The sequence below is a fragment of the Lycium barbarum genome, chromosome 7 (assembly GCF_019175385.1).
Source record: "Lycium barbarum isolate Lr01 chromosome 7, ASM1917538v2, whole genome shotgun sequence".
In the NCBI taxonomy this organism is placed as follows: domain Eukaryota; kingdom Viridiplantae; phylum Streptophyta; class Magnoliopsida; order Solanales; family Solanaceae; genus Lycium; species Lycium barbarum.
In genome coordinates this window covers 127144957-127167492 of record NC_083343.1, presented here as the reverse complement: position 1 = coordinate 127167492, position 22536 = coordinate 127144957, and the positions used below count along the sequence as shown (strand labels likewise).

The window sequence follows — 22536 nt, the reverse complement described above, 5'->3', positions numbered from 1 at the left end:
TCATTCCTTAATTCAGTTCAGCTAATTTTAAGTTTTTATTAGCATGTTTATGCCTGTATGTAGTGCATGTAAGTGTATTGAATGTTCCCGCCTCTGTATAATTGAACCTTTGTGTGGTGTGGTTCTATGCCTAATTTGCTATTTAGTTTAACATGCCACTAAGACGCGCTTAAGTGCTTATGTGACGTAGTTTCACTGTCTTACAGAGCTGTTTGTTGTTAGTTTGCCTTCATCATGTTTAGTTTCAGGTTGAGTCACGATTGAATGATCTGGATCAATATGCTTAATTCGCTGTTTACTTTTCCCCCTTTTGTCGTGTGATCAAATGAGAAATGCTTTACTTTGATAAAGGTTTTACTTTGCTTTACCTTGCTGTTTATAAGTGAACAAATGAGCACATTTCCAAAACATTCTCTTTAATCTCTACTTTGCTGTTTCATTTGAATCTTTCTAGCCTTCATTTTTTAGTCAAGTGACTGCAATATGCTCATTTGTCGTCTTCTCTTTACCCTTCTGTTCAAAGAAATAAATGATAGTTCGTGTGATCTTTTAAAGACATTAGATGATTCACTTTTTTGACATTTGTGATGGGTTAGTTTGGAATAGAATAGGACTCTTCCTCCCTAGTTTATAGTCTAAATGTGTTCTCAGATGCACTCTATGATGAATTATGCTTAAAGCCTGCCTTATTTTCCACTTATAGTTTGATTCAAGATCTCATTCTCTTTGTTCTGTTGCGAAACTGATATGATACAATATCATGCTTAAAAAATTATTTAAGTTAACTTTCATAAGGACCAATAGGAGTTATCTGTAATCTTGTTGCTTGATTGTTACAGTTCATATTTAACCTTAAGATCATGTTATACTCGCAAATTTCTGCCAATTCACATGTTATAATTGCTACTTGCTAACAGCCCAAGTTTATCAACCCCCTGCACTAATTCTGTCACTGCTGTTTGTTACCTCTTCCCTTTTGCTTTGCCTACAGCTGTTGTTACTACTCTTCTTTGCCCTTCAAAGGAGTATGTGTTTGATTTGGTTATTATTGTTTGGTGTCATTAAGGTCTTTGATATGAATTTCATATGTATGCACTTATGCATTTCCTCCTGCATCTCTCTTGCATACTTAGGCCTGCTCATGTGCTAGTAAGCTCATTTGCATATGTCACTCTAATTGATATTTGTGTTTAAATTCGTATGATGAAATCAGTCCCCTATGGTTGAAACACATGTCATTTTCCCTTTGTGTTGTATCCAAGTCCTTTGATAATGTGAAATCTTTTCATTTGGTATTACTTTATATGACAGCTGTTTCTGTTGAGTCCGAAAAGGGTAAGCTGGTCATCAAGTTGTTTAATTCATGATTATGCCTGTTTGGATTTATGTGAGCTCATGTAAAGTATAGAAGGGCATGTTATTTACACTCCTGCACTAGCAGGAATCTGTGTACTTGTGTGAGTGATTAGTTTGATTACGTTGCGCTGGTTGGATATCTTGTTTAGTCAGAGCTGCCGAGAACACTTAGGCAGCATGCTTGATGGGTTAACTAGCACCTGGAGAGGTTGTTTGACTGTCTAGATTCTGTACTTAAGACCCATCCATAGTAGTTCAATTTGTTTGCCTTACTGTCTAAATGTTATATAGAACTGCTACGTCCTTCTACAATTGGTATTTGCTTTCTTGCATCCTGAAAGTGCTTCCACAAATGTCTACGATTTCTCTAAGAGCTTGCTTTTTCTTGCTATATGCTCAATCAGATTCATAATGCTCTACTTGATCCATGTTGTTGTTCGTTGACTATGTCCGCTGAACATTAAGTGCTTTCCTTAAAATTGGTCAAGGCGGTTTGGGCATATGACTGAATGTATATTCATGTGCTTTCCTTAATCTTTTCTTCATGAATGTGTATACATGAGATATACTCGACTATACACAGTGTATACATAATCTATCGATTTGTTTTGAATTATATTTTACATGTTTAAACCTTGTTTATTGATTGTATACTAATCGTTTTTCTTTCGTGTTTATGCATGACTATCGCATACGAGTCCCTCGGACTCGTCTTCCTCCGTGTTTGGTGTTGGGATAAAAGCCCAACATGGCCTCTTCTTGACCAGCCTGCCCACAACAACAACAACAACAACAAAAAAGGGACTTTCTGGGCTGAAGCCCAATAGCAAAATAGGCTGCAGCAGCAGTCCATAAATGGACTGTTCCATTTGCTCTTCTTTCCTCCTATCTTATTTTGTTGTATTTCTTGTTTTACCTTGTATGACTAACATTTTGTTGTTTGTTAATTTAGATAAATCTTAGTGACATTAAGGGTTTTAGTTTAGTTATGGGTAGTTAATTCCACAAATTACATTCACTTCTAGTTATGTTCTAAACTACTTGTATAGTATCTATAACATTTATTTGGAATAATTTTTAAATAGCTTGACTATATATTTGAGTCAAAAAGAATCAACATTCACTCTTTTATCTTAGAACGCTTGAAATACACATTTGTTAAAACATTAATATTAATCTTACAATAACTTTACAAATACATTTTAATTTGCTAGTTGGCGCAATTCCTATTCGGGATACATATGAATATTACTCATTCCGTTTCTTTTGATTTATTTATAACTAAACTCTTGTTAAATCACTACATTTTCTACAAGTATTATCTTAAACATTATTATTACACTTTCGTTTAAAAATCTTAACAACATTTATAAGTCGTATTTTTCAAAATAGCATTAAAAGTACTCTTTTATACAAATTATTATTATTTTACAAGTTCTATTTTAAATAGCAATCTTATATATTTATCTATAACTTTAGTCATATTTACAAAACTACTTTTCTTTTTTTTTCTATAATACTATATTTACACTTAGCCTAATCAAATTTTAGTCCGGTCGGTTAACCATTGTTAATGGGTCTTAAAGGGTGCCTAATACCTTCCCTTTAGACTAATTGAACCCTTACCTAGAACCTTAAGTTTCGCAGACCTTAAACATAACTTTAATAAATTTTAGGTGTCCTAATTCACCATAAATAATTAGGTGGCGACTCCTTAAAACAAAACAAACAAAAACAGGAATCTCCAATATGTCGTACTCCCTAATTAACTCTCCGGGGTTAAAATGGGGTGTGACACCCACCCCACCCCCCACCCCCAATTTTTTTTTTTAAGTTTTGATATTTTTTATTTACTTTTTCACCAGCCCCCCTCCTCCTCCTCCTCCTCCCAACCCAATTTTTTTTAACAGCCCCTACTCCTCTTCCTGCCACCCCTCACCCCCCCCCCCCCCCAACAAAAAATTATTTTTTTAAAAAAAGTTTAGAAAAGTTTTTCTTTTTGTTTGTTTGCAATCACCACCCTTCCAAAAAAAATTATTTTTAAAAAATAAGTTTTGCAAAGTTTTTATTTTTGTTTTTTTGCAACCCCCACACACACCACCCAAAAAAATGTTTTTTCTTGAAAAGAAGTTTTGAATTTATTTATTTTTGATTTCTTACTTCCCCCACCCAACCAAAAAAAAAATTGTTTTTAAAAAAAAGTTTTGAAAAGTTTTTATTTTTGGTTTTTTGCACCCCCACACACTAAAAAAAAAAAAAAAAATCTTGAAAGGAAGTTCTGATTTTTTTTTATTTTTTTTTTTGGGTTTAGGAAAAGTTTGGATAAAATCCAGGTTGTTGTTGTTGTGTGTTTGTAATGAAATGGATGGTTTTTCTGTTGTTGTCCTGATATGGTTCAGGGTTTAGGAAAATATATCCAATAGATAGTTTTTTTGTTCTTGTCCTGGTATTTATCTGGTTCTGTTTGTAGAAGATAACCAACAGATTTGTAGTTGTTGCAACAAGTTCTACACTTTTTGCAACAAGTAGACAATCTGTTGCAATGACTCACTAATCTGTTGGACATAACTTCAGTTATTTGCTTCTGTTTGTAGAAGATATCCAACATATTTGTAGTTGTTGCAACAAGCTCTACACTTGTTGTATCAAATAGACAATCTGTTGCAACAACTACAAATCTGTTGGACATAGCTTCAGTTATTTGGTTCTGTTTATAGAAGATATCCTACAGATTTGTAGTTGTTGCAACAAGTTCTACACTTGTTGCAACAAGTAGACAATCTGTTGCGACAACTACAAATCTGTTGGACATAGCTTCAGTTATTTGGTTCTGTTTGTAGAAGATATCCTACAGATTTGTAGTTATTGCAACAAGTGTAGACAATCTATTTATGAATCAGCAAATGTTGAGGAAATATATAGTCAAATTGATAGCCAAACTGACAATCAATCCTCAGAAAGAGATGAAGAACAATGCCAAGAAGCAGTAGATACAAATGAAGAAAGTGAAGAAGAACAAGAAGATGAAGAAACTAATGATGGAAATTAAGGAGATGGAGTAGATCAAGGAAATCTGCTACACCCCAGAAGGCAGTTACTGAACAAATTATTACTTAAGTTGTGGTATTTGGAGCTAAGGTGGTTGTTTAACAAATTTTTTTTTCTCTTTTATGTTATTTGTGATTGATGTTTATGAACTTATTTATTTTGATTAGTTGTGGTATTTGGAGCCAAGGTGGCTGTTGAACAATTTCTGTTTATGAACTTATTTATTTTGCTTACTAATTTTTGCAACAGATGCATACAGTTGTTGAAGAAGTTGCAACAAGTTACTAATTTGTTTCAACAAGTTACTAATCTGTTTCAACAAGTTGCTTAGTTGTTGCAACAAATTACTCACCTTGTTGGAAAAAAACAAACAATTGCTTAAATTATTGCAAAAACTAAAAAATATGTCGCAACAGATGGGTTAATTGTTGCAACAAATCATATATTTGTTGAAGAAGTTACAACAAGTTACTAATATGTTTCAACAGATAGATCAGATGTTTAAGAAAGTTGTGTAGTTGTTGCAACAGATTAATCACCTTGTTTGAATTATTGTAACAACTTACTCATATGTTGCAGCAGATATCTCATATGTTGCAACAACTCCTCAATTGTTGCAACATATTCACGATATTGATCACATTGAACTCCTTTGTTTATACTGAATAACATTGAATTCATTTTTTTTATCACTAAATATGATCGAATTAAGTAATTCACATCAAATCACTCTAATGATCATTTGATTTAGGAAGAATACACTTAGAATTGTCCATCTAATCCATGAAATTACTATCTAATCCATTAAGGATGTTAGTAGATATATATATATATATATATATATATATATATATATATATATATATATATATATATATATATATATATCACTAAATACCATTTATTTCCTTTGTTTAACACTAAATATGGGTGAATCAAGTAGTTCGCATCAAATCACTCTAATGATCACTCGATTTAGTGCATACTGGCTTAGTAGATCGTCTCTCTTGACTCAAAATACATCAAATTGATTAAGTATTATACATTGATCACAAAATATCATTGATTTCCGTTGTTTATCACTAAATATGGGTGAATCAAGTAGTTCACATCAATTCACTCTAATGATCACTCAATTTAGTGCATACTAACTTAGTAGATCATCTTTCCTGACTCAAAATACATCAAATTGATTAAGTATTATACATTGATCATTAAATATCGCTGATTTCCTTTGTTTATCACTAAATATGGGTAAATCAAGTAGTTCACATTAATTCACTCAAATGATCACTCGATTTAGTGCATACTGACTTAGTAAATCATCTTTCCTGACTCAAAATACATCAAATTGATTAAGGATTATACATTGATGAGAAAAGACATGTTTTAACCCCTGAACTTGGCACGAAAACTCACTTTAGCAACTAAACTTAAGTTGTATTTATTTACCCCCCTTAACAACTTACGTTTCAATTATTTTCCACCCCAAATGCTGACGTGACAAAAATAATAATAATAATAATAATAATAATAATAATAATAATAATAATTAAGAGAGTGGAAAACAAAAAAAGTGGACCCACTCATATATATATATATATTATAAATTAAAAAATAAAATAAATATGCTTCTTCTTCTTCTTCACAGCCCCCCCCCCCCCCCCCCCCCCGCCACAGCTGCTTCTTCTTCTTCTTCACAACCCCCCCCCCCCCCCCGCCACAGCCCCACCCCCATCACCTTCCTTCTTCTTCTTCTTCTTCTTCACAAATCCCTCTTTCTCTCTATATTCTCATCATTCTTTTATTTTCATTTTCACCATTTTTGGGTTTCTTGATTTTGATTTTTGTTTTCTTTCAAAAATAAAGTTATGGAAGAAATGGGTTTGCTAATAATAATACTAATAATTGCCAACCAAAACAATCAATTTGGACGAATTTAAGTGTAAGTAGGACTAATTTGAGAAGGAATTGGATAAAATTTATTGGGCGAGATGATGGTGGTGGTTGTGGATGTGGGTTAAAGATGGTGGTTCTTGATTTTGATTTTTATTTTCTTTCAAAAATAAAGTTATGGAATAATGGTTATGGAAGAAATGAGTTTGCTAATAATAATGCTAATAATGGCTAACAATAACAACCAAAACAACCAATTTTGACGAGTTTAAGTGTAAGTGGGACTAATTTGAGAAGGAAATGGATAAAATTTGTTGGGGGAGATGATGGTGGTGGTTGTGGATGTGGGTTAAATATGGTGGTGGTGATTTTTTTTTTGGATTGATAATAATAATGATTTTTTTGCGGTGGTGGCAGCAGCGGCGGCAGCAGCGGTGGCATAGTGGTTGTTAAAAGTAGGGTGAGGATGAGGAGAAAGAAGAAGAAAGAGAAAGAGAAAAAATATTAAAAGAAACACAAAAAATGAAGTGTTGGTAATTTTGACATGGCAATGATGTGGCAACGACGTGGCAATGATGTGGCATTGATGTGACAATGACATGGCGCGAGTGTAATACACCTCCCATTGTGAGAGTGATATTATTTTTTTAGGGTGAAAAATAATTGAAACGTAAGTTGTTAAGGGGGGTAAATAAATAGAAGTTAAGTTTAGTTTCCAAACTGAGTTTTCGTGCCAAGTTCAAGGGTTAAAACATGTCTTTTCTCTACATTGATCAATAAATATCATTGATTTTCTTTGTTTATCACTAAATATGGGTGAATCAAGTAGTTTACATCAATTCACTCTAATTATCACTCGATTTAGTGCATACTGACTTAGTAGATCATCTTTCCTGACTAAAAGTACATCAAATTGATTAAGTATTATACATTGATCACTAAATATCGTTGATTTCCTTTGTTTATCACTAAATATGGGTGAATCAAGTAGTTCACATCAATTCACTCTAATGATCATTGGATTTAGTGCATACTGACTTAATAGATCATCTTTCCTAACTCAAAGTACATCAAATTGATTAAGTATTATACATTGATTACTAAATATCGTTGATTTCCTTTGTTTATCACTAAATATCATTGATTCCCTTTGTTGATCACTAGTTGCAACAACTGTAATATCTGCTGCAGCAAGTGTAGCATCTATTGCAACAATTATAGCATCTGTTGCAGCAAGTGACATAGTTGTTGAACAGGTCGTTACTCTTGTTGGATAAACACAACAAATTACCCAGTTTCTGCAACAAGTCACTTCACTTGTTGGGAAAACCCCAACATGTAACTTAGTTGCTGCAACAAGGCCTGTCAGTTGTTGCAACAAATTGCTTACTTGTTGGAAATCTTTTAGCAGTTGGATAAAATCCAACAAGATACTAGTTGCTGCAACAAGTCTTGTTACCTTGGATAAAACCCAACAAGTTACAGAGCTGTTGCAGCAGATTCATTACTTGTTGGAAACTGTTTAGCAATTTATTAACAAGAATACACACATTTATAATTTGAACACGATCAACATATCATATAAACCAAGTTCACAAACACCAAGAACATAAATTATCATTCTAAAAAAGAATAACATTAAAATGTCATAAAGTTCCAAAAAATAACTATTATTACAACACAATGCAATTAACAACTATGGAGCATTTCGACTTGGACATGTTTTTTGTGCCAGTTGTTTTGCGTAAGGAGCGTTTTTTTTCCTTGTTCGCAATGATTCCCCGATTCCACGCCTCCTTTTTGTCTGCCTTCTTCCGGGTTTGCTAGGATCAACATATGGAGGAGGTATCTCTCTCTCTAATTCAAAACTTATTTTCAAGATTTTTTTTTTGGGGGTGGGTGATGCAAAAAACAAAAACTTTTTAAAACTTTTTTTTAAAACAAAATTATTTTGTTGGGGTGGGTGGGTGGAGTAAGAAACCAAAGAATAAAAAAAATTATTTTCAAGACTTTTATTTTGCGGTGGGGGGTGTTGGTGGATGGGCAGGGGGTGGTGCAAAACATCAAAAACAAAAACTTTTTTTTAAAATAAAATTAATTTTTTTGGAAGGGTAGGTGTTGGTGGGTGGTGGGGGGGGGGGGTTGTGCAAAAAGCAAAAAACTTTTCAAATTTTTTTTTTTAAAAAACATTTTTTTTGGTGGGGTTTGGGGGCAGGCGGTGGGGGGCAAGGGTGGATGGGGTGGGGGTGGTGCAAAAACCAAAAACAAAAACTTTTCAATTTTTTTTTTTTAAATAAAATTAATTTATTTTGGAAGGGTGGGGGTGGTGGGGCGGGGGGTGGTACAAAAAAACAAAACAAAAAAACTTTTCAAAATCTTTTTTAAAAAAACATTTTTTTGTGGGGCGTGGGGGTGGGGGGCAAGGACAGGGGGGCCGTGGGGGGCAGGGGTATTTTATGGTTTATATGGGTTGGGTCAAAGTGTTAAAAACAAAACTTGGAGGCAAAGTGTAAACAACAAAGCTTGGGGTCAAAGTGTTAAAAATATAACTTTGGGGCAAGTCAAAACTCCCTAATCACTAATTCAAAGTTTATCACCCCTATTCAATAAAAAAAACTAGAGTTACCCCAACTCAATTTTGAGACTTTTTTGTCATCCTTAATTAAATGGCCCCACTTATTTGGTATTCGAATTAAAGCGGAGCCGAATAGAGTGGAATACATAGAAAGGATTTATATGTTCCGATCCAATTATTTTGCAAATACGACATAATTGATATTCGTTTATACTTTGTATATATTGATTATATGTCACTCAATTTTGGGTAAGCAACTTGAACCAATTTCTGTTTTGAGTCCCGCTGCAATTGAAACGCAAAAGTAGGTTGTTACAACATACAAAAACAATGTCAATATTTGCTTCTATGATATTCGAAATTAAGTAACATCATCCCCATTAAATTTCTGATCTACTATTACTCTCATCATCAGGGAATCTTTTTGATTTTTCCCTCGACTCTTAATTGAGTAGTAACTTGAGAGCAATTTAAGTCATACTTGAGGGGTAAATTTAGATTTTTTTTCTCAAAGAATTTAAGAGCATGAAATCCACTTATTTCATGTTGGATCTCCAATAATTACAAAGGCAATTATTTAATGATTTACTGACGACAAGAATATAAATTGATAAAAAAAATAACAAGTGGAAAATTAAATAATTTCAAATACTTGTACATATTACATAGGCAAGTTTAAACATTTTCCATAGAACATATATCCAGAATGCGTCAAATAGTATTTATATGTATGATTTGACGTCCCAACTAACTTATCCAAGTGTATCTCTTGTTTAAACATTTTCCATAGAACATATATCAAGAATGCGTCAAATTACTTTACTTTACTACTATACACAAGCATCAGTTGGTACACTTTTTCATCGTCCGTTTGTGGCCCAAAAATAAATAAATTGTGGGTCCATATATTAAATACAAACTAACCAATATTAAAAAAAAAAGTGTAGTCCCCATATTAAACACAAACAATCAATATTAAAAAAAAAGTAAAAAAAGTGGAACTCACCATCTCCAAACTCACGAAGAAAAAAAAGTGAACCCCATATTAACAAAATCAAGCAATATAAAAAAAAAGTGAATTCCATATTAAAAAAACAAACAATGTCAAAAAAAAAACTTGCAGACTCTATATTCGTAGCAAACACTAATATAATAAAGTTTTATATACGGAGCACAAATTACAATGTTATATTAATCGTGTTTTAAACATTAAAAGAAAAGTAAAAAAAGTGAAACCCACTATCTCCAAACTCACGGGAAAAAAAAAGTGGACCCCATATTAACAAAATCAAGCAATATAAAAAAAAAAGTGAATCCCATATTAAAAAAATAAACAATGTCAAAAAAAAAGTGCAGACTTTGTATTCGTAGCAAACACTAATATAATAAAGTTTTAGATACGGAGCACAAACTACAATGTTATATTAATCGTGTTTTGAACATAGTAGGACACTTTTTTGTTCGTCCGTTTGTGGGCCCAAAAAAAAATTGTGAGCCCACATATTAAACACAAACCAACCAATATTAAAAAAAAAAAAAAAAAAAAAAGAGGTAAAAAAAGTAGAACCCACTATCTCCAAACTCACAGAGAAAAAAAAATGGACCCCATATTAACAAAATCAAGCAATATAAAAAAAAAGTGAATCCCATATTAAAAAAATAAACAATGTCAAAAAAAAACGTGCAGACTTTGTATTCGTAGCAAACACTAATATAATAAAGTTTTAGATACGGAGCACAAACTACAATGTTATATTAATCGTGTTTTGAATATTAAAAAAAAAGAGAAAAGAAGTAAAAAAAGTGGAACCCGCCATCTCCAAACTCACGACGAAAAAAAAAGTGGGCCCCATATTAACAAAATCAAGCAATATAAAAAAAAAAGTGAATCCCATATTAAAAAAACAAACAATGTCAAAAAAAAACGTGCAGACTTTGTATTCGTAGCAAACACTAGTATAATAAAGTTTTAGATACGGAGCACAAACTACAATGTTAATTGTGGGCCCACATATTAAACACAAACCAACCAATATTAAAAAAAAAAAGTGTGGTCCCCATATTAAACACAAACCAACCAATATTTAAAAAAAAAAAGTAAAAAAAGTGGAACCCACCATCTCCAAACTCACGGGAAAAAAAAAGTGGATCCCATATTAACAAAATCAAGCAATATAAAAAAAAAGTGAATCCCATATTAAAAAAACAAACAATGTCAAAAAAAAAAACGTGCAAACTTTGCATTCGTAGCAAACACTAATATAATAAAGTTTTAGATACGGAGCACAAACTACAATGTTATATTAATTGTGTTTTGAACATTAAAAAAAAAGTAAAAAAAGCGGAACCCACTATCTCCAAACTCATGGGAAAAAAAAAGTAGACCCCATATTAACAAAATCAAGCAATATAAAAAAAAAGTGAATCCCATATTAAAAAAACAAACATATAAAAAAAAACGTGCAGACTTTGTATTCGTAGCAAACACTAATATATTAATGTTTTAGATACGGAGCACAAACTACAATGTTATATTAATCGTGTTTTGAACATAGTATATATATATATATATATATATATATATATGTGCATAAAAATAGTGCAAACTAATAATGTCCAAAAGGGTGGGCCCCATACTAAATAACACCAAGCAATATAAAAAATAGACCCCATATTAACAAAATCAAGCAATATCAAAAAAAAAAAAAAAGTGAACCCCATATTAAAAAAAAATGTCAAAAAAAAGCAGACTTTGTATTCGTAGTAAACATTAATTTCCAAAGTATCTCATTAGGTCAATAATGATGGATTCATTGCCACGTGCGTATCAATCCATTAGTGGGAGCAAATGAAACTGTTTGTCTTCAAAAAGTTAAGTAGTCAAACCATACAGTTTTTTTTTTATATTAGCCTGAGATCTAATCTAAATATTAAACTGTTGTATTTGCTATTCCGCCATGTCATTTATTTGTTATGTTCACTAAAATAAATATACTTAAAATATTTATATTTTAAAATAAGATAGAATAATGTGAAAAGAGATTAATGTCGTAAAAAAAAAATATATCGAATAGAGATCAAATAATGAATAAGGTAAATTAGTCAAATTATAATTTTAATCGACGTTTTCTTAAAAAACCATGCAAAAGACAACATGACAAGTAAAATGAGCTAAACCGAGAATATTTACCAAAAATAAAAAAATAGTATTTCGTCGTTTAAATAGAAAATCAATTTCTACTTTGTTTCGTTTTAAACATGTAAAATTAATTTAATAATTTGAATTAGAAGTATCCAAATCAAAATTTGATAAAAAATAATAAGTATTTTACACCTTTAAATTAATCGAATTAAAATTGAAAGTATCAACTGATGCTTAAATATTGCTATTGTTTTATCTCAAAGAGAGGAAAATAGTTTCCTTTTAAACAAGTCTTCTCTTTTAAAAAATATTAATAAATTTGCCGATTTTGTATTCGTAGCAAACATTAATATAATAAAATTTTAGATACGGAGCACAAACTACAATGTTATATTAATCGTGTTTTGAGCATATATATATAGACTATAATCACTATTCAAAGACAACTACATACACATAGAAGCACTATAATCTAAAGTGTTGGGCCCGTGCGCAGCACGGGCTACGCCGTCTAGTAGCATTTATATGTATGATTTGACGTCCCAACTTGCGCACGGGCTACGCCGTCTAGTAGCATTTATATGTATGATTTGACGTCCCAACTAACTTATCCAAGTGTATCTCTTGAAAATGAATTGTAATCAAGAGTCTTCAAGAAAAAACAGAAAAAAACTACGTCAAACATACAAATATTTACCACCTATTGGTCCCTTGCATACTTTTCTTGCCCCTTTGCTCATAAATTAAAATCCTATTAAGTGTATATCTTAACCAGATGCTCGAAGTACTTGTTGATTACCTTTAGATGACTTAATTTTTATATAAACTAGTTAGCACATTAACTTGTAGGTTCTGTTATTATCACTCTTTTTTATGCCAAAGGTGGATTAATGTAAACTAGAAAGCACAAGACCACCCCGCCACCGCCCCCTCCCCCCCCAAAAAAAAATGCAAGAACTTTTACCATTTCATTACTCTTAGCAAGAGAATACAAACTTTTAAAAGTTTCCTATTAGAATGGATTGGTCAGAGTCATAATCATTATGTAAAAGAGATGGCCGGTTTAAAGTGTAACATCAGAATTGCTATGTAGAGTTTTGTTTATCGAAGATCCAAATCTCTCCTTTTCCGCACTTTCAACTGGCTGATTTACACAAATGATCCTTTATTAAGCCACCATTGAGATTTTGTCCCTATTTTAAATTATTGTGCAAATATGGTTGTTGGAAGATTATCTTTTCAAACAATTTTAGACTCAGATCTAATTTTTGCTTGTATATTAGTACTCAAACTTACAGATAAAATATTTAAGTAGTATTAATGTTGTCTAACATTTGTAATAACTTGAAATTTTTTAGACCGTAGTATGATATTTTCTCATAAAATTTTCAGTTTGATCAAAAGAGATCTTTAGGCGACGTTTGAAAGGTCAACAAATTATAAGCGAAACAATTCAAAAAAAAAAAAAGGTCATTTATTAATCCATTACCGCAAAAAGGGACAACAAACTAAAATTTCTATACTTTCAACTACCTTCCAAAAAATTAAAAAATTATTTATAGGCAGACATCAAAAGCAAATGTCTAAAACTAAAATGGTGTTGAGTGTATGATTAAGCTAAGAAAACTACATGCAATGTACCGTATTAAATCAAAAGTGGAGAAACTATAGCCTCTCAATAGTGAGGTTATAGCAAGTAAAATCAAAACTAGGAAATTTCTAAGGTGAGCTAAACAAGGTTGTTGGTTCGCACGTAAATCTTTCTTGCACAAATAGAATGTTGTAGTCCACAGTATCCTGTTGACCTCAAATTTCACGAGGCAAATTTGATGAGGATACACCTCACCTAAACTACGTCAACAAAAGAAAAAAACATCGTGTTACTTTTTAAAAATAAGAAAAATATGGATCAAGAAATAAGGTTTCACAATAGAATAAAAAGTTTAACTTATATTCACTGCAAAAAAATAATTGTTTTACACTATTAAGTATATATTTTGACATGTCGTTGTAAGTTATTTCCTTTATTTTTCATGTATATAATCATGTTTATCATGTACAGTTACCTGTACAACTATATTTATCTTTCAGGTGATCTGATAGTGTAAAAAAAATTACACTGCTAATATGTAATAGGTAAAATCAAAAATATATTATTCTGCGAGGTAGTTAAACTTTAGCTTTCCTTCCCTAACTAAAGATTATCCTAAAGTTTATCCCGTAATATCTTTCTAGAATTTGCATGACTTTTTTTGGTCATTAAAAATGCCACACAACCAGGTACTTATCTTTTTAATTAAATATGATAGAAGTTAATGATGCACAAAGAAACACTCCAAATCAATTTTCTTTTTTTTTTTAATGAATAAACATACAAAGAACAAGTCAAGCTTTTATTAAGTGTCATTTTCATGCACGTACAGAACTTTTTTCTCTAGAATAAGTATAAATGAATAAATACAAGAATAGGATATTATGATTGGGGGCTAGACGAGTAAATCAAGATAAACATGAGGGCGGCCAATGCTCACTAATTCAATCTGGACCAAAAAAAAAAAAAGAAAAAAAAAGAAGAAGAAGGAGATATAGTTATATATAGGGTTTAACTTATATATACGGTAGAATTTTTTTTGTACAATTTTGTGTATTTTAACGAGAGCGTGGATTCATAATTTTAATTTAATGGGTTCAATCTTGAAGTTCTCAACACTACACTCATTATACTTTTGAAGTTATGGGTTTAACCACAATCTATTATTTATTAAAATTTTGAATTTTTTTTACATATATTTTTATGCTTTATGTCAAACAGCGGAATTCATATGAATCAGTACTCATATTCTCCATCCGCTACTGATTTTAACCTATTGTAATGTATCTTCTATTTAATTTTTTTGGTTACGTTATTAGTCTCTCTTCTTCTTCTTCTTCTTCTTCTTCTTCATCATCTTTTTTTTTATTTTTTTGATCGGTTACTTATGGTTATAGCTTAGGTGATTTCGTAGTATAAACATTATTTTATACTATAGAAGTCAAACAATATATATATTAGAAGATAAACTATAGTTTATATAGTAGAAGAAAAAGTAAACTTGACAAGCTCCCCACCAAACCCCGTATATATAAACAAAGAAGCTTAGCTAAAGTCTTCAAATAATTCATTTTCAACAAGTCCAATTTGTGCAATGGAAGGACTTATTCCACTAGTGTACAAGACCATTAAGAGAAGCAAAACTCGTCGGAAATATGAATGTCTCTCTTTTGGTGCTGCTAACACTTATAATATTGAAGATTTCTATCCAAATAATGGTTACTTCAATAGTACTAGTAAAGAGTATGAAATGTCATCAATTGGTGATCACAAAGTGGCTAATGGTGGTGGTGGTGGTCAGGTGGAGAACAACAGCCACCGACGAACGCAGTCCCTCCACGTGGCATATACTGGCGGAGTTTCGCCCGAGGATAGTACTCCTGTGAAGGATAAACAACTTGTGAGATTCAGAAGTCACCGTAGAATGTTTTCATGTGTAACTGGTGGATGAAGAAGAAAAAAGAGTATACCTCTGTATACTTTTGTTGGATTTCAATTTGTTTTTTATATGCATCTAATGCTCGAAAATTACTAGCTCGATAATTTAGATTTATGTCCCCTAAGGCTCAATATAGAGGAAATTCTTCCCTCGAACCTGGGATTGCTGGTGATTAAGGATGAAGAATTCTCATTCATACTAGCTATCAGGAATGGAGCTACGGGTTCAGTGGAATTAATCCAATAGCTTTGGCCAAAATTGTGTATTTGTGTTAAGATATCCACTTAATATGTATATATATAATTTATCAAAAATCCAATTATAAGTTGTCTTTTCAAGAATCCAGAATTCATAAACTCTGCATCCCACCACATTCTTGGTGGTTTTCAATTGTTTTTAGTTGTATTCTCTTCCATATATAGGTATACTTGAAAAAAAAACACATGATTGTTTTTATAAATTGCATATATGTGGTTAAAAAATATGTGTATAGATAATATTCCCCGAAAGTGAGTCAAAATAGGACTTACTATAGCAAGTCCTCCTGTAATTGTAGAGTAATTAATGTTGAGAAGTTCAGATTTGCAACAATGGTCTTCTTCTTCTTGCTGCTGCTGTTTTTTTCTGTTAAAGTCCTCTGAATTTCCTAGCATCTACCAGAAATTGCTTTGATTAAAAAAATACAAATTATTGGCAACAATATAAATACTTGGAACAGGGGCGAAACTACAAGTTCACTTAACAAAACCAGTAGCTTTGACCTAAATTTTATACGTATTTGGGTTTAATTAATTTATAAAGAACTCATAAACTTAAAGTCCTAACTCCATCTGACCTGAAACAAGTTTTGTTTCATGAACCAACTGGATGTGTAAAGTCTGAGTGGCTATTATTTTCCTAGCTAAAATGGGGTAGGCAGGTCACGTTTAATTTAGACTAATTTGTTGCTCAAACAACATTTGCTTGTCTTTTGCTATGTTTTCACATACTATTTAAAGTCATTAGTGGCAGTCTATTTTTTAGGCCCTTAATGGAACTTGGTTGCTTTCTTTAAAAGCTTGACTTGTAATTTTCTTTTCTTTAAATAGTAGGAATGTAAGTGTGTCCATTGTATCTTTTCTGTTTATTAACTTCGCGAAATTAGACACTAGTAATATTTCGTGCTTGATCATAGGTTTATATTGGGCATGATTTGTAGTTACATAATTTTTCACCAGAAAATCGCTAATTTATGACAGATGTTTGGTTTGGAATTTGGATCGTCGGTAATGGATTTCCAATAAAAAAATATTGAAAATGTTATCGACGAGCCAAATTTCGACAGATTCATCGAAAGTTAGCGATTTTCTGTAGTGTTGTTATACAATGAAGTGCGTTGTATTTTATAAGGTGAATTATATTCCAATTTATTTACTTTTCGAATTATTGTCTTGAATCTTTCTCGAAAAAATTTCCCTCCACAGTCCACACAGATAAACAAACATTTTAGCTTAAAAAAAAATCGCGTGAACCCATGAATCATGATGGATGATTTAATAAGCCATCATGACTTATCTATAACTGGGATAAACAATTTTTAGAGAAGTTTAACTTTTATACACAGCAAAGAATTTTTGCATTACCAAATCATCTGAATGCTACTACATATTATCATAAAAAGTAAAATTAGTAAGGTCCTGGAAAATAATCAAGAAAATTACTTGCTATTATAAGTTAAAATACAAAAAATACACTATCAATACATAGAACTTAAATCCTTTTCAGAATCATTTGTTTTGATTAATTTCCCATCTAATGTTTTGTTGCATCTGAGGTCTTAAACAAATTCTTTACATCATACCAGAGACGATCTGATCTTTGGAAGCAGAGGCGGATCCAGGATTTGAAGCTTGTGGGTTCCCAGCTAGCAGTGTCTGTTGTTACTGGATTCTCATCTCAAATTTTTTATATATTTGAAGGGTTTCACATTATAAATACAAGATTCGGATAAAGTTCCCGTGAACTCACACTCAATGCTATGGATCCGCCCCTGTTTGGAAGTGGTCTTAAATCAGATATCTTGACTTGAGGCAATTAACCGAAGTTTCTAGACACATAGCTGTATTCAATATAATTGTCGCCAAACAGATGAAAATCATAAAGGTTGATTAAAGTTTGAAGTGGATTTTTTCTCTAGGTCAGTTGACAAGTTGATAATGTTGTCAGTTGACAAGTTGATAATGTTGTAAAGTGGAAGGAAACTTCTCACGAAATTTCTCCCTAGCTTGAACAATTGATATATAGTAATGGTCCATAAATGTGTCTCATTCCACATGTTACCATTTCTTTATCCACCCTTGCTCTGTCTTTGGTGATCGAAAGTAGTTAGTACGGGTTGGGCTAAATTTGGATGAATCCATTTTTTTGCGCAGATTAACTTCAAACGCATTGATCAAAATAGGGGTGACTTCCCATTGTTTCCTGACACGTTGATTTTTGCCCCTCATATTTGTGGTCTTTAATTTTGCTCCGGCTACTTATTCAATGAAAATATTCAGACCTACTTCGCAAAGCATAACTTCTGTAACATTTTTATCTTCGGAAATTAAACATTTGCATTGTTCGACATAAATTCAGTAGGAATTAGGTTATGCGGCATAAGTTTTGTAGTATTTTTCAGATTATGAAGAGTGTTGAAAGTTTTGTCTTGTCGGGCATAATTTGTGTGGATGTTGTGATACATATGTCGAAGTTAAACATAAAGTCATAAACTATACTTTGCAAAATCTAAAATTATGCCCCTTTTTCACATTAAGTTGAGTGTTGAAAGGTTTGCCTTGTTCAGCATAATTTGTGTGGATGTTATGATACATATGCCGAAGTTAAACGTAAACTATCCTTTGCGAAATCTAGATTATGCCGCGCCAAAAAAGTTAAAGGGCAAAAACTAAAGACCACAAATTTGAGGGGGGGGGGGGGGGGGGAATTAAAGACCCCGAAATAAGGACATTTGTGCAAATGACCCGAATGAATCAGAATGAGCTGAGTTAATAAACGTGAGCTAAAATGGGTTGAATCAAACGGGGCTAAACAATGGGTCAAAAGCCCAGCCAAATGACCCGCTCAAAAGGTTATTTTGGCTGAAACGGGTTGCGCCAAAGGGATTAAATAATGGGTCATAGCTTAACCTGATGACCTGTCAAAAAAGTTATTCGGAATGAAATGGACTGGGTCAAAATTGGCTAAATAATAACATAGCTCAACCCGTCCAACTCTCACTAGATTTTATTTCTTTATAACTTATTTAAGTACCTAATACTTTTTCTATGGCCATAATTTTGTTAGTTCTATTTGCTAATTAAATAAATTATAAGAAAACAATCAAAGAGATTATAACTTGATAAGTGTTGGACGTGTTGGCCAACAAATCATTGTTTTAACTCATGTTGAATCATTTCATCCCAGTCCAAGTAATCAACAATCCATTCCTTTTTTAATTCAGCATATTTTGACCGTCCGTTTTATAATTTCGTTTTAACCCATCTAAATGCAATTCAATCCACTCATTTTACACCTCAGTTGCATATGTTGAAAGTTGAAAAACTACTGCACCAGGTGCTTGAACCCTATATAACATAGCTATCTTCTCCAACAATATCACTGGTGTACAATTAACAGTGTATTAAGGTTGAATGATTTGTTTTTCGTTTAGTGATAAATTTATGTAACGCGATCGATTTTCCCTCACAGAGTTACTTTTATTTGGACTTGGCAATTATTAATTAGTCTGAGATTATTAAGACTAATAATTGGTCTATATTATTATTGCAAAAAAGAAAATGATTACCATATCGAAAAGCATAGAAATTAAGGATGTTAAAAAGTATATCCAGAATATACATGTCAAAGCGTACATATTTGATGTGCCAACCAACTTCTCTAGGTGTATGTATTGGAAAAACACATATTGTATAATACAGAATTTTTGACAAACAAATTAAGCTAAGTCAAGTATACAAATATTAATTAACACTAAAAGGTCCGGCCCTTTGCATATTTTTAATTTTCCCCTTTGCTGACAAAATTCTAGTTAGTATATGTCTAAATTAACAAATACTTGTTGATTAGGTAAACTAGAAAACGAATTGTACATATCTTCTTTCTCTCTTTAGATAGAAAATATTTTTTTCCATTCCAACAAGATGTTAATTACAAAAACTTGTTAGGTTTATATCGTTGCATTTTGTATATATACCTATAGTTGCTTCAAATTAACTTCATGACTAGTTGGTTTTAACCAAAAAAAAAAAAAAAAAGAGTAACAATTCCATGGACTAGCTAGAAACAAGTTGGGTTTTCTCACGTAGAAGCAGATTCAAACTTTAGAAGATGTGAGTTATCATATATATTCATTTTTTAAAATGTTCCATATACACAAGATCGAATCAAAATGTAGTAGATCTGCTATTACCACCGTTTTGACACTAGATCCATCCATATTTAATTCGTGTTCTCCAAAAAATTACAGAAAATGATGAACTTTATCCTATCATATCTTTTAAAAATTGCATCTATCATCTTTTATGTGGTGAAAAATCTCAAACGACTGAGTTCTTCTTAATTAATGGGAAAAACAGTCAATTTTGCCCTCATGTTAGCCCAATTAGCTAAAAAAATTCTAGTAATTGCTCCAGTTTGAATGAAAAATGACTAATTTTACCCCTGAACCATAGGAAATGGAAAAAAATTGTCATTCGTAGTATCAGGGGCAAAATTGGCAATGACTAAATATTATAGAAGTTAATGATGCACAAAGAAGAACTCCAATTCCATGTGCTTTTATTGAATAAATTTACGTACAAAAGAACAAGTCAATCTTTAATCCAAATAGTGTCGTTCTTCATGCACACAGTTTTTCTCTAGAATTAAATAAGTTAATAAATACAAGAACAGAATATGGTTGAGGGCAACTTGCTGAAAAAAAAAAAAAACACTGAGCTCAACTGGCAAGATGCTCGAATCAATATAAACACGACTTAGCAGAGAGCTATAGTATAGTTTACGGGTTCGGTCGAACTTAATAATTTTGTTCAGATTTTATATTTGTATTATAAAATTTATTGAATATGTGCAAATCATTAATTTAAAACTCAGTAGTTTAAAAGAACAAAAAATCTCAAACTTATAAGCTTTAAATCTTGGCTCCGCCGGCCAATTCATTTCATTTGTAGGAGCCATGACGTCATCCAACTCCTTTCAGTGTAGGAAACATGACGTCTGCCAACTCATTTCAATGTAGGAACAAAAAATACATTTAGTTTCTTTTATTTTTATAATCGGGGTGTCCGAGTCAGTTCGCGCGCACCTCAATTAATCTTTTGGGATATTTGGTACCTTCCACCAGCAACAGGTACCAGGTAACTCTGTCTACCAAGACTTAAGAAATATGAAAAGAAATCACATAGTGTCTTTATCACTATTGAAATTTGAACTCGGACCTCATGATTAATCTATTTATTGAATTTAACTATTGTTATATTAATTTGATAGTAATAATGTATTTTTAAACCATTGTACTAGGGGTGTTCACGGTTCGGTCAAAAACCGATTCAACTCGAAAATCAAAACCAAACCGATTAAATAAACCGTTATTTACTTGGGTTAGATTTGGTTTGGTTTCGAATTTTTAAAAACCGATAATATTTGGTTTGATTTTGGTCTTACTAAAAGCAAATCAAAGAAAAAACCGAACCGAACCAACAAATTTAATACATAATTTTTATAATTATATATATATATATACACACACACACAAAATATATTAGATTTTACAAAATACTTTTAAATAATTTATATACTTTTAAGAAAATTTTTATTTTTCTCTAATAGGCTAATGAACTCTATGCTGTAAGCCGATTTAAAAAAAAATCCCATGAATTCAAACTCATTTATTCAAAGAAACAACTATATGAATTTACCTAAATTTATTTTTTGTATTTCTTATAAACTTTATTCACTTAATTAAAAGCATAAATCTTAAGACATTTTCTCCATAATGTAAGAAACTATAGCTACCACAATAAAAGGGTAATAACGGATTATGAGTTGGAAAATGATTGAAAATTCTCACCTAATTGTAGGAAAAAAACATAAAAAAGAGAAATACCGTTAATTTTCTTAAAAACCAAAAAATCAATCCAAACCGACCCAAATCAACTATAACCAAACCGATGGATATGAAAACCGACTAGATTGGTTTGATTTTGATTTTAACCTAAAACCGACTCAAACCGACCCATGAACACCCCTATTTGTAACAAGTAATGTGTTTATTTTCGAGGTTACTAGTTCAAATTTTTAGGAACTTCACATAATATGTATGAGTTCAACTCTCATATTCCAACATAATAGTATTATTTTTCTTAAAATGATTAGCGAGGCCTAAAGTCTATTAACAATTAAGATCCCATTAGGATTAGATTAATACGTATAATGAGGGCAAGTTGCACAAGACAGTCCAAAGTTTTAAATATAAATTAATACTAATCACGAATATAGGTATTAATAAATATTTGTATTAGTTAGTGAGTCAGTCAATCACGAATATTTTTGATGACTGGTTTAACTATCTATACGTTCTGATCTGAAGTTTATGAGTTTTGAATTTCCGATCGAACTATAGTTCATTTTAGTTATTGAGTCTGAAATAAATATTCATAGTATATATTTAATAAATTTTTTAATACAAATGCGGGATCGTTAAGCAAAAGCTATTGGATTCATTCGACTCTTACCCCAATTAGGTCACCACTAATTGATGTACTTGGGATGCATTTCCTCTAGCTCCCAAGAAAGACATTATATGAAGTGGATTAAAAGGGTCAGTCATTCGGTTGGGCTAGGAGGGTCTCTTAATGCCTTCTTTTTTCTTCTCATCGGAGTTATTTCACAAAGACTTGCCAGGGTAAGGAAGAAGGGCGGAACAAGCACACTTGGAGAGCACAGTACAA

At 31.7% G+C, this 22536-nt stretch overlaps 1 protein-coding gene across 1 annotated transcript; it reads left to right on the top strand.

Annotated features, from left to right (window-relative positions):
* Positions 1-15088: 15088 nt before the first annotated feature.
* Positions 15089-16156, top strand: LOC132604302 (uncharacterized). The gene has a single exon (XM_060317753.1). It carries the CDS (start codon positions 15203-15205, stop codon positions 15557-15559), a length of 357 nt encoding a protein of 118 aa, XP_060173736.1. The 5' UTR covers positions 15089-15202; the 3' UTR covers positions 15560-16156.
* The last annotated feature ends 6380 nt before the right edge of the window (positions 16157-22536 follow it).